Source organism: Protomyctophum parallelum, assembly GCF_964188405.1.
Source record: "Protomyctophum parallelum genome assembly, chromosome: 7".
Lineage (NCBI taxonomy): Eukaryota > Metazoa > Chordata > Actinopteri > Myctophiformes > Myctophidae > Protomyctophum > Protomyctophum parallelum.
This window is the reverse complement of record NC_139705.1, coordinates 10615448-10627947: the sequence shown is the minus strand read 5'-3', so window position 1 is coordinate 10627947 and position 12500 is coordinate 10615448. Positions and strand designations below refer to the sequence as shown.

The 12500-nt window shown below is 43.2% G+C and overlaps 1 protein-coding gene across 5 annotated transcripts in view; it reads left to right on the top strand.

Annotated features, from left to right (window-relative positions):
• rgs19 (regulator of G protein signaling 19) overlaps positions 1 to 12500 on the top strand; it is an 18774-nt gene that overhangs the window by 1052 nt on the left and 5222 nt on the right. The window contains exons 2-3 of one of the 5 annotated variants that reach the window (XM_083770064.1): positions 4593 to 4726; positions 5126 to 5236. The exons of 2 other annotated variants lie outside the window; for them this stretch is intronic. In XM_083770064.1, coding sequence (XP_083626190.1) covers positions 5222 to 5236 — 15 coding nt within the window. In that variant the 5' untranslated portion in view covers positions 4593 to 4726; positions 5126 to 5221. The remainder of the gene's footprint in view (positions 1 to 4592; positions 4727 to 5125; positions 5237 to 12500) is intronic. 2 more of the 5 variants (XM_083770066.1, XM_083770065.1) reach the window with 2 other exon arrangements.

Genomic DNA, 12500 nt, shown 5'->3' with positions numbered 1-12500 from the left:
TAAATCTGCAAGTAAACTCATCTGATCATCTGTGTGTGTGTGTGTGTGTGTGTGTGTGTGTGTGTGTGTGTGTGTGTGTGTGTGTGTGTGTGTGTGTGTGTGTGTGTGTGTGTGTGTGTGTGTGTGTGTGTGTGTGCGTGAGAGGTTGAGAACGTCAGGTGTGGATATTTTTGAACCAATGTCCGATGTCAGCTTTCATGTTCATTTACTGTGTGCTCGTGATCTCCTCTCTCTCTCTCTCTCTCTCTCTCTCTCTCTGTCTCTCATTATGCTCGTTCGCGTCGTTTTTGTCGTGTAGTAAAAGCGCGTTCGTGGCGTGCGGGGTGAATGAATTTCGAGTGCGCGACCCCGTGGGGCGCGTCCATGCGTAGCGGAGGTCGGTGGAGGAGGAAAGGACGTGGATGGATGCGCTTGTGCAGCTTGTCCAATGTGACTGTCCAGTCAGTCCAGATCAAATGAGAAGTGAAGCAGACAGTTAGGGTGCTGACATGTGGGCAAACATGGTGGAAGAACTGAAGTATAGGCTACTCATAATGAGAGAAGATGTATGGCTATAGCAGTGATTTTCAACCATTTTCATTTTAAGTACCCTCATTTTAAGTACCCACAGTTTGACATGCGCAGCATTAGGCTACGCAGACCTCTATTTAATGGCATTTCTATCACTGGGACCCCAAATTTCTATTGTAAAATCAATGTTAATTTAACTCTGAGAGTGTACAAATGGAACCAAATGGACCCCAACAGCCAGGTCCATTTTGTTCCATTTGTACTGCAGAGTTCGATAAAAGTCCATTTGGCTTCTACCTATCATTTAGCTGGAGTTTGCCTCAAATCAAAAATATTCTGAGCCACTGATCTATACAAAATATATATATTTTAATTGTGGTGAAAACTGGGATAATTTAATAGTGAATGTTGAAAACCGGCTGGGACATTTTCTGTAGATAATATCTGATTTATTTTTGGAACACCATTCCCCAAATCTCTTCTAAAAACATATCTGTTCAGAAAAGCATTCCCCCTCCTGCCCCATTGGATTATTATTATTATATTATCATTATTATTATTATTATTATTATTATTATTATTATAATAATCCTACTTGGAACCATATTAAAAAAATATAGATGCCTCGTTGGCCGCTGCAGTTCATTGGAGCGACCTCCGACCTGTCTCCAACGGGAGGAGGAAGTCAAGCGGAATCTTGAAGCCGTGCGCCTCTGATTGTTTGTTTTGCTTCCGCTACGGTATGCTTCGCAAGGAACCTCGGGAAAGCTCGTCAATGCAATCACGCATCACCATCGCCCCGCCGGTGCCTCCATGTTGCCTTCCGTTTGAGATACAGACACCCCAGAGCCTTGGTTATTATGTCTGTGTCCCTTTGATGGCCACTTTATATCAGGCATGCCCAAATGTGGAGTCTATATGCAGATATCAGAACAACATTGTGATAGGCCAGTTCCATGGAGATCTAAAGGGGTGATCAATAGGCTAATTTGGGCCCTGGCCTGTCCAGAGCCTGTAGAGCGGTGCCTGTTGGGCACTGGCCTACTTGGAACGATGCAAGTTGGAAATGAATGCCCCACCCAGTTATTTTGTCTGTGCCCCTTTTATGGAGTTCTTTGTCAGGCATGCCCTTGTGATACATCATATACATTAAAAAAGTCATCATGAATCAATAAGCTAAAAACTAAACAGTGGAATATGTATCTAATGAAACTATGCATATATACTATAGTGCTATGTCTACATGAAATGCTATCTAAGTTACATAAGTTTAGCCCTTTGCACATGCCTGAAGGTCGTCAGGGCTAGGGCAAGTGCTACGGGCTAAAGGCCTATTCATAGTCTGGATTTTCGGTGGTGAGGTGACCACCGCTCCGGTGGTGAGCTGACCACCGGAGCTGAAATAACGTTGAGCGGTGGTGAGTAAAAACAGAGAGAAGGGCTGGAGCGGTGGCAGTGGTTTGCTCTTCACCGCGGCTCATGACGTCATGTTGTAGTTGGGTGGTCACCCCACCACCGAAAATCCAGACTATGTATGAGCCTTCAGATGGAGTCTGAAGAGGTGGGGTTTCAGACTACGGCGGGAGATTGTGAGTGAGTCTGCAGTTCTGATTGCAATGGAATGCAGTGCATTCCATAGTTTTGGAGCCAGAAGGGAGAAGAGTTTGAGACGTTGTCCCGGCGTTTTTAGTGAAGGTACTTCCAGCTTCCCTGTGTTGGCTGATTTGAGCGCACAGGAGGGTTTGTAGGGTTCGACCAGACTTGCAAGATATGGGGGAGCCATACCTTTGGTCGCTTTGAATGCCAGCCAGCATCAGAGTTTTGGTGAGGAAGGGTCTACTCTAATTCGTCAAATGTTAGAGTGTAAACCAGGATCGGTTGCCTACCATGCAGGGAGTGCAAACTTTGGAGTTCTAGCCAATTGGAATGCTCTTGAACTGAACACCCCAGAAATAATAATGTGTATCAAATACCAGGACAGTATTTGAGTAAAATAACCTCTAAGCTATAACAGCTTGATGTGAAATATTTGTTATAGAGCGTTTTTTCGGGTACTCAATTCAACATGAATTAAAGATTATCTTTTTTTGATTAATCCGCAAAATGAATGCATTTTCCAGTTAAATGCATTAATTTAACAGGATTTTTTTAATGTACGTATACACACAGTAGTAGAGGGAATATTGCGTATCGCACAGCTGTGGGGAAACGAGGTGTGTCTGATCGAGCCACCAGGACATCTCAGCCTGACAAAAATGTGCATTACTGCATTCAAACATTTTTCTTTATTTTTTTTTCTCCTTTTTGTTTTTTTTCTTTTTTCACTCGTCCTCTTTGTCTTCACTTCCTCTTTTCTCGTCCTTCCTCACGGCGTCTGTTGCACACTTCCCCTTTTGGAATCTGAAGCTGTTCTGTTCCTGTCTCTCTCTCCCCTATTCCGCCTCTCTCTCTTTAGTCTTGTCTCCCTTTTGTGTCTCTTCACCTTTCTCTCACTATTTCTCTCATTTTGGCTGAGCTGTGATGAGGTGTGTGTGTGTGTGTGTGTGTGTGTGTGTGTGTGTGTGTGTGTGTGTGTGCGCGTGCCTGTGCCTGTGCGTGCACGGCCCGGATTAAGTATTTTATTTATTAAAGCCAGGGTCTTACGACCAGGTTTCGCTATAGAGCTGTAGATTTTCATTGAATGTTAGCCCCAAAGCCTGTTAATAAAGTATACAATCAATCAATAACATAGCATTATACTCTTTTCCAAGTGTCTGTTTTCACTGACAATGACTACTGAATGAGTACACAAATTAAATGTAGATTTCTTTATAATAAAAAAAAGAAAATGCTGGTGAAAACCTATGAAATAATCTGTATTATTTTGTGACCATACCGATATGGCATTTTTATGGCCGATATGGCTGATTCCGAGTATGCTCGGCGGGAACCCCTTTTGGTGTTTTAAACATTATGTTATAATTTAGCTATTGACCCTCTGGTGTGGTTAGGGATTATATATAATATAAGAGAAGATAATTTAGTTCAAAACTGATAGTAAGCTCATTTGTAAGTAGCAGGACACACATAGGCCTACAGACAGAGCAGAACAACACAACACAAGAACTTTGTTGCCAGTATGTAGGATACACATTCATTGTTTTTGGCTGTGACATACTGTAGGGCAGTAATACTTTACAAGAATGTGCAAATGACGGCAGTAAACACACGTCCCTCCCAGCTAATAACGAAACAAAACACTTCTGCAAAGACATTTAGTCACTGTCGGCAGAAACTTTGTAATTACATAATTTCATCTGTTTACATCTTTGCATGAATGAATGCCCTATTGGATTGTATCGTTTCACTATTGTTGAAAGATTTCCAAATGTTCTGCCTATAATGATGCTCAAAATATGGACCCGAGGCTGACCAATGAAAAGTATTAACACAAGTTTGTAACTAATTAATAAAAAGGAACATAAAAGTAAAGTACAGTAAATTGTGTGTACAATCTTCCAAATAGTACTCAGAGGAGTAGTGCAGTACAAAGCGAATACAGGATGTGTACACTGTACACTGTACAGGATGTCAAGTGCAACACAATTGTTCCTTTCACAATGTCCATGGTGAACACGAACACCCCTGCATCATATTGTTGGTTTGGTTCAAAGCTTCAGAATGGATGTCTTTTAGTATTCAATCATATACGTATTCAATTCATAAGATTGAAAGTTTAACCACTTTCAGTTTCAACCTGCCATCCCTATTTTGGGCACGTCATGACATTAAAAAAAAGTGTAATTCAATTTGAAACAAAAACACAGATGTACCGCATCGTAACAAATGCTAGTGTCGTAGCACCAAGGGTACTTATTTTGGAATACAAAAACAACCTTTTCAGAAATGCCTGCGTCACGAGTGTTAGGGGGCAGACAGTATGACTGTATTGCTGTTTGTGAGAAACATCTGCAATGTGCTCTGTCAGTCCTGACCCCTGACTGTTCTGAGGTGTGTCAGCAGGACATACATTTGTTTTATGTGAAAACCTCTTCTGACTAAATACAGTAGGGTTTTATTATGTCTGCCCATGTTGGACACAGGTCAGACCACAGACGTAGACGTACACGGGATGTGGAGAAGATTGGAACGCGTGCCATTTCTGGATTGATTGAACATTAATGGCCACGAAGCCTCTGACAGCGATATCATCAGGGGCCGTGGCTTGTAGGGAGAGGTAGATTTTTGATGTTCTATACTCACTTTGGCTTCTCTTGTTTTCTCCCTGTGTGTGTGTGTGTGTGTGTGTGTGTGTGTGTGTGTGTGTGTGCGCACGGTGCCTGCACATGCACGTCTGCATGTGTGTGCACCCACAATTGTATGAACAAATGTGTCCATGCGCCTATGTTTCTGTCCATTCATCGTCATCTTTTTGTGACTGTGTGCGTTTGCATGCTTGCGTGTGTGTGTCTGCATGCACGCTTGTGTGTGTGTGTGTGTGTGTGTGTGTGTGTGTGTGTGTGTGTGTGTGTGTGTGTGTGTGTGTGTGTGTGTGTGTGTGTGTGTGTGCGTGCATGCGTGCGTGCGTGCGTGCGTGTGTGCGTGCGTGTGTGTGTGTGTGTGTGTGTGTGAGAGAAGGAGAGGTCTTCAACAGAACGGGGGGATGACATGCATGTGTCCATGCTGCTATCAGCGCTGAGGACTCACACACTAACCTGCCTGCCCGCCCAACATGATGGACATACTGGTAAACAAATAGAAGCTTAGAATGCCTTAATCTCCCCTCCTCTTCTTTCATATTTGGTTGGTATCTCTACAACTTCCTCTCATACCTGGCCTTCTGTCTTCTCTTCTCTCTCTCTTTCTGCCCTAATGTTTTATTAGGGTTTTATTGCAACGGCAGGTCGCATTTACTATGGAATCTTGCATTTCCCGTCAGTGTGTCACACCAGGCAAGCACCCAGGTCATTGTGACATCACGTGACATCAGCCCCCATATATGGTGCCCAGGTCGTCGTGACATCACATGACATCATCAGGGATGGTCAATGCGACCTGCTGTCGCAGTTAAGCCCATATATGGAGATCCCTGATGCCATCAATATTGGCAAGCAACTGCAGCCCGCGCCCGGCAGCTGGCGAAAACTAGAGTTGTCTACAGGCCCTACCTGGGCCCTCATCAAACCCTGTACACTCAAGAGAATGTCCCCACTACCACCCTTAGATCTCCATATACTGTATGGAGCTGACCTGTTCTGACATTCCATATGTTGATCTGGCCTCATCAAACCCTGTACACTCAAGACATGCTCCTTATATGGCCAGTACATAATTCATTCCATGTTGATCTGACCATGCCAAAGTGCCTATTGCTTCCTTACAATTGCTAACTTCTTGCCACTCTCTCTCTGTCTCCAGTTGTCTCACTCTCTCTTCCTCCAAAATGCTTTACATAGATTGTGCATTACATTCACCGATTCACACACCGATGGCAGAGGAAACCGTGCAAGGCACATCGTGAGCAATTAGGGGTTCAGAGTCTTGCTCAAGGACACTTCGACACTAATCGAACTGGGAACCTCATGGTTCCCATACAGCTGTTCTACTGGCCACTAACCCCTGAGCTACTGCGCACAAATGAGCTTGTACATCGGCTGAGCTTGTAGACATTGCAGACACCGTCAAGCAAAACAACAAATCTGGCTTTACTCTCAAGTTCTCATTAATTTGTCACCCCTCTCTGTTTCTGTCTTTCTCTCTCACTCTCTCACCATCTTTCTGTGTCTGTTTCTTGGTCTTGATTATTTAGCAGATGTTTCCTTGCGCATAGCAATCAAATGATTATGTTTGCTGTAAACGTAATTATGGGGGGTGGCCGTGCTGTTTTGGTCACAGTATATTGTTTGGGCTTTGTTTTCTGATAAAGATGTCAGCAGTTGTATTTTGTTTTCTTTTGTGTGTAGGTAAGAGGTTATCTTTTGTTTCTAGTTAGATTTTGTTGTGATCAACCCTGCAGAGTTTGTAACCTCCTGAAGAGAATGACGAAAATGTTGAGTTAACAAAGTAAAATGTACAAGTTATCCACACATTGCATTAGGTTGTGGAATGAAGTTGCAGGACATGTTCTGTCTTCGGCAAATGATAACCCTGATCAACTTAGGTTCGCTTCAATGTTGACATCAACCCGGTGCCTGTTGTAACTTGATTATGATGATCAGGTAAGCTAAGTTAATTGGCCTGAATATGAAGCGATACGCCATTCTGTAAATAGACTCGCCTGAGCTATTGAGAGAGTTTGCCAACTATACGACCCATAGTCTTTTGTTGTAAAAAGAGAATATTCACATCATATTCAAACATTTACTGTATTGACTAAACCCACTTACAGTTGATTTGGAATTTGTTTCCGTTTGCTCAGTGATAACTGAGAACAAGGAAAATGCTGAAGTAACGTGAATGTGATTGTGGCAAGATCAGAATAGAATAGAATAGAATAGAATAGAATAGAATAGAAGGCAGTCAGGTATTGCAAGGCATTAACAATTCTAGGGTTGGGGGATCCATTCTCTGTATGAACATCATATCAAGCATGTTGTTAATGTTTGATCAGACCTACAGTCCTCTTGGAAGCTCCTCAGGATTGCAGTCATTATAAAGATGTGTTTTGTGTCTCTCTAGTCAAGTCTAGACCAGACCAGACTAGACCTGATCCATAATTACAGTTAGTTGAAGGAATGTAGATTTTCTTTGAAAAGAGGCTCTTCTCTTTAAGCTTATTGAGAATACACCCACATGGCTGTGGGTGAGGATGTGGCTGTGTGTGTGTGTGTGTGTGTGTGTGTGTGTGTGTGTGTGTGTGTGTGTGTGTGTGTGTGTGTGTGTGTGTGTGTGTGTGTGTGTGTGTGTGTGTGTGTGTGTGTGTGTGTGTGTGTGTGTGTGTGTGTCTGATTCATCAAGTTTCATCAGGACGGAAGTTCTGCATGTCACAATACCTCGGACTCTGCTTCCACCGTCGCTCTCGCTCCATCTCTCTCTCTCTCTCTCTCTCTCTCTCTCTCTCTCTCTCTCTCTCTCTCTCTCTCTCTCCAACTCCTTCTCTCCCTCCTTCCTTCCAGCTGCTGTATCTGTTTGTCTTTCTTTTTTGGATGGCTCTCTTTTATCCTCCTCTCTCTCTCTCTCTCTCTCTCTCTCTCTCTCTCTCTCTCTCTCTCTCTCTCTCTCTCTCTCTCCCTCTCTCTCTCTCACGCTGTATTTGGAGAGGCTGAAGACGACTCAAATATTTATCTTCCCGGTTGTGACTGATGACTTGCAAACTTGAAGAAAATAAGACAGACAGACAGACAGACAGACAGACAGACAGACAGACAGACAGACAGACAGACAGACAGACAGACAGACAGACAGACAGACAGACAGACATGTTCTGAGGACATTCAGACATCGTTGACCTGCTGAAGGCTGTGGTGAGACTCTAATAACATTATGTGTTGTGTAACTGAATAGCCAAGTGTTGAGAAGGTTAATGTGCTTCAACTGGTTAACAACGTTCCGGTCAGTGGGGACTGGTTAACATCATGTTATTAGGAGAGCTGGTTGTGGCTGCAAGGTTTTTACATTTTCTCTCTTAACCCATTCTGACGGGGCACCCATTTTGGTGTTGGCATCATGTTATGCTTTAGCTATTGAAAAATAGCAGATCTACAAGCTCATATCGCGCCACCGAGTGGTGCGATACGAGCTTGTAGGTCTGCTATTTTTGAAAAATCGAAGAACGACTGACATTTTTAGAATCTGATCTCAGGTCAGAATGGGTTCATCAGACCAGTGTGTGTCCGGCGGAAACCTCGTATGAATCTGATCTCAGGTCAGAATGGGTTAATTCTTTCTTTCCCATGTCCGTATATATACGGACCCCGACACTACGGGGGGGACGTCATATCCCAGGTCTGTATATATATATACGGATCCAAATGTATACTCCGTCTATATAATCCGTCTATATAATGGCCGAGTCCCACGGCGGCTTTTAACATTGGTCCGGCTGCTATGGCAATGCCCCACCGCTCCAGCTATGGGATTGAAAATATAATCACCGTGTAAAGCAGCTGAAAGGAGGATTTTCAGCGTCCATAAGTCGGATTCCAGTTGAGCTGTCCTTGGTGGATCTTCTGCCATCCAAATTTCGTATTTAATTTGTGCCTACCACGACGCTCGCGCCATGTAAACGCTTCTGACGAAAGGTAAACGGTGTGTGCTTGTGCCAATAATACTCAAGTGTGTGTGTGGGGGGGAGGGGGCGGGAACTCTGACTTTTATAGTGTACGCATATGGTGGCACCTGGAACTGGGATTTATGGTAATAATATGCTATATATGAGTTAAGTGTTGCGTTGTGTATCTGTATGTTTTCTAATTCTTTCAGTAGCATTTTGTTATTTTCTTCTCATTTAAAAACGAGCCTTCCCAATTTCTTCTTCCCAGGATTTCCATTCACGAATAAAGGTTTAATTAATTGAATGAGTGATCGATCGATCGATTGATTAACTGCATACTGGTTTGGAAGTGGTTCTTGATAACTGGCTTAACGTCTTATTCATTCAGCACCAAAAGCACACAGTCAAATCATTTAGTATTTATTTGTCCAAATGGTCCATTTGGTTACATCTGTATACACTCCCAGAGTTAGATGAACACTTTTTTACACAGTTTTTACTGTGACTATGTATAGTAGTTCAGACCACTTCCTTTTAGCTGGTCTAGGATCTGATCTCCCTGTGTGATCTGATCTCAGATTTGAGTTAAAGCTGCTATAAGCAATAAACTTTAATGATCTTTTTTTTTCTTTTTTCGTATTCAGACAGCCAGCAATGGGTAGAACACTCCCAAAAAATTTAGTCTCTGTGACACATATAGGGGCCACAATCTGATCAATCTGAACAAATATGTTCCTAGAAGCACACAGGCTGACACAGCATTTTTGCACAGTTCACCTTAGTGCAATATGTTTGTGGTGGGAGGTTTTATTGTTGAGTTTGACTGAAATGCTTATCAGTACCTGGTGTGTTTCAGTAGATTGGGCTGGACCATAATGGTCAGAATGTCAGAGGGTGGTTGTGAATGATGTGCCTTTGCTGTTGATGATATAATATATCATCAATTATGTTGTAGTATGGTGTGAAAATGGATAAAGACTCATTATTATTGTAGTTCTTATTAACAGTTTGTAATAGAGTTGTGTATTGAGTTTGAATACACCCCTGTAAATGGAGCAGTCCATTCTCATTAGCCTTCAGCTGTGCATAAAAAGTGAGCAGTTGTCGGCTTGAGTGTCAAAAGTGTGACAGAATTGGTCCATGTTGTATTTGTTGGTGGTTGAATAAATACACCGCTTGGTTCCAGCCGCTAAAATGGTCTTTCTCACAGGGTTACTCAAAGATTTGCACAAATGTTCATGATTTTTCTAAAGTAACATATCCGTATCTACAAACACATAGCACTGGACCCCACATTGAGAACCACTGATCTAAAGTGCATGTGCAGTGGGTCACGTACACACGCCATCTTTATGTGTGTGGACATGTGCACGTGTTTGCGGCGTGTGCGTCTGTATTTTGTGTATTTGTGTATGGTTGCGTGTGTTTAGACTAGCACGGCCATATTAGGAGAGGAGATGAGGTGAATTTGGGGTTGAACCACTTGACTCTGTAAACACACTGCTGTGTGTGTGTGTGTGTGTGTGTGTGTGAGAGAGAGTTCACATTATATTAGAGCTATGTAGTGTGTGTTGGACATGTTAAGACAGGATCAAAGACAAGCTCCTGTCTTGTGGAAAACATTTAGTCTCTTTGTGTTCGGAAGAGATCTATGGTGATCTGTGTGTGTGTGTGTGTGTGTGTGTGTGTGTGTGTGTGTGTGTGTGTGTGTGTGTGTGTGTGTGTGTGTGTGTGCGCGCGTGCGCGCGAGTGCATGTGCGTGCGTGCGATATCAGATATCATTTGAGGTGAAATCAAACACAAACTCAATTATGCTCATTGAGGCTCATTCTTTATGAGTTCATTAATCTGACAGCACATCGTACATTTTAATGGGGTTCCATTTAACCCATTAAAAAAGACCTGAGGCCAATTCTACAAATGCCTCCCAATTCAGTACTCTTCTCTTCTCTGTAATGTCCACATGTACTGTACAGTACCACTCCATCTGGCCACAGGCTGTTGGTTATCACATCATAGAGATATACGGTACTGTTAGACCTGTTCTTTGTTCAACCGTCTCCCTGCCACTTTGTCTCTCTCTTCCTCTGTCTCCCTCTTTCTATCATCCATTTTTTTTTGCATTTGTTCACATGCGATTGGATTAGCCACTCATTTCATGTGCAGTAGAGTGGGTCAAAGTGGTGCAACAAATGTGCATTTGTTATGCTATATATAGTAGTTGCCTTTCATTGTCAATTTGCCTCAAATGTGTCATATTATGCGCTGTTGTTGTCTGGCTGTTCTGAACAAAAGATGAGGTGGGAAGGAAGTACAATCATTTGACTTTTGTCCAGAGTGCCTCAAATTTGTCACTCAAAAGATTTGGAGAGGCTTTGTGCACTTTGGCATGCTCACGGCCGTAAAAAATACAGCTGTGGAGCAAATGAGATAAGGAGAGTCGAGTGCTACACATGTGGGCAACAGTTACTCTGTGTGTGTATGTGTGTGTGTGTGTGTGTGTGTGTGTGTGTGTGTGTCAGTAGGACAGATATCAATGACTCGCTGGGCTCGCCTCTAAATCAACAAAAAGTCTATGATGAGTCTATGATGCATGACTCCATATTTGGGAAACTGATTCCACGGACATTCACTTCCTCTTTTAGATGGATTGACTCTGAAATAAGCCACATTTATGTTAGATCACTGTTCTCAACCTTTTTCAGGACGCGCTGTGAGCTGTGTACTGTATGTGTGTGTTTCTCACATTTTAACTGTCCAATGCACCCGTCCTCTCAGTTAGTTCACGTCTATTGGGGGAACAACCCTGTGATTCTCGAGTGTCGAATTGGACCAAAATCGGCTCAATTATCCTCTAGTGTAACATACTGTCTCCCTGACTATATTTAAACACTGAGCCACAGGAGAGAGTAAACCAGGCACTTGTTGAGAGCTGCTAGCAAGAGATTATGAAGCCATAATCTGAGATTGATGCTAAAAATGAGCGCTAAATAATTTAAACCCCACCAGCGGCCCCAGTGTGTGTTTGTGTGAGTGTGTGCATGTGTGTGTGTGCGTGCGTGCTTTTGTGCACTCTGTTTGCGTCCGTGTATGCGTGCCTGCACATGTATGCTGGCATGTGTGTTGCTACTAGGCATGGAGTATTTGCAGTAGTACACCAAATCCCTGGCAGCCTGTCTTTGCTCTCTCCCTCTTTGTCTCTCTCTTTTTGTTTCCATCTTGTCACTTTACTTCAATCTCCTCCCCCTATTTTCGGTCTATCTTTCTGTTCCCTTTCTCTCTCCCGCTATTTCCTGACATGTTTCGGCATGCAGACATCTTGGCTGTGTCGTTAAACCGCTCCTCCCAGCACTACCAGTAGCTGTGGTGAAACTGGTGACATGTGTGCTGTTCCTGTGCTGCAGGAGCCAGTTTGTAACAGAAAGGTTCCCGGTTTGACTTCCCGCACTGGCAGAAAAAATACAAAATAACCTGGGTGGGGAGGTGAATGGCCACCCCTTACGCCTCCCACAAGACCGCTGAAGTGCCCTTGAGCAAGGCACGGAACGACCACTGGAGCTTCTCAGTGGCCAGCTGTATATACGATTTTGGTTGTACTGGTTAGCTCCCAGGTTTTAATGTGTGTGTGTGTGTCTGTGTGAGTGTGAACTGTGAAGCAGGGAGGTTCCTGAAAGTAGAATTAATTCTCACCAGCTCCCCATGGTAAATAAAGGGAGAAGAAAATAAAAATAAATAGAGAGAGAACTAGAGTGTGCGTGCATCCATTCGTGCATGCGTGTCCATTGCTATCAATCTAACA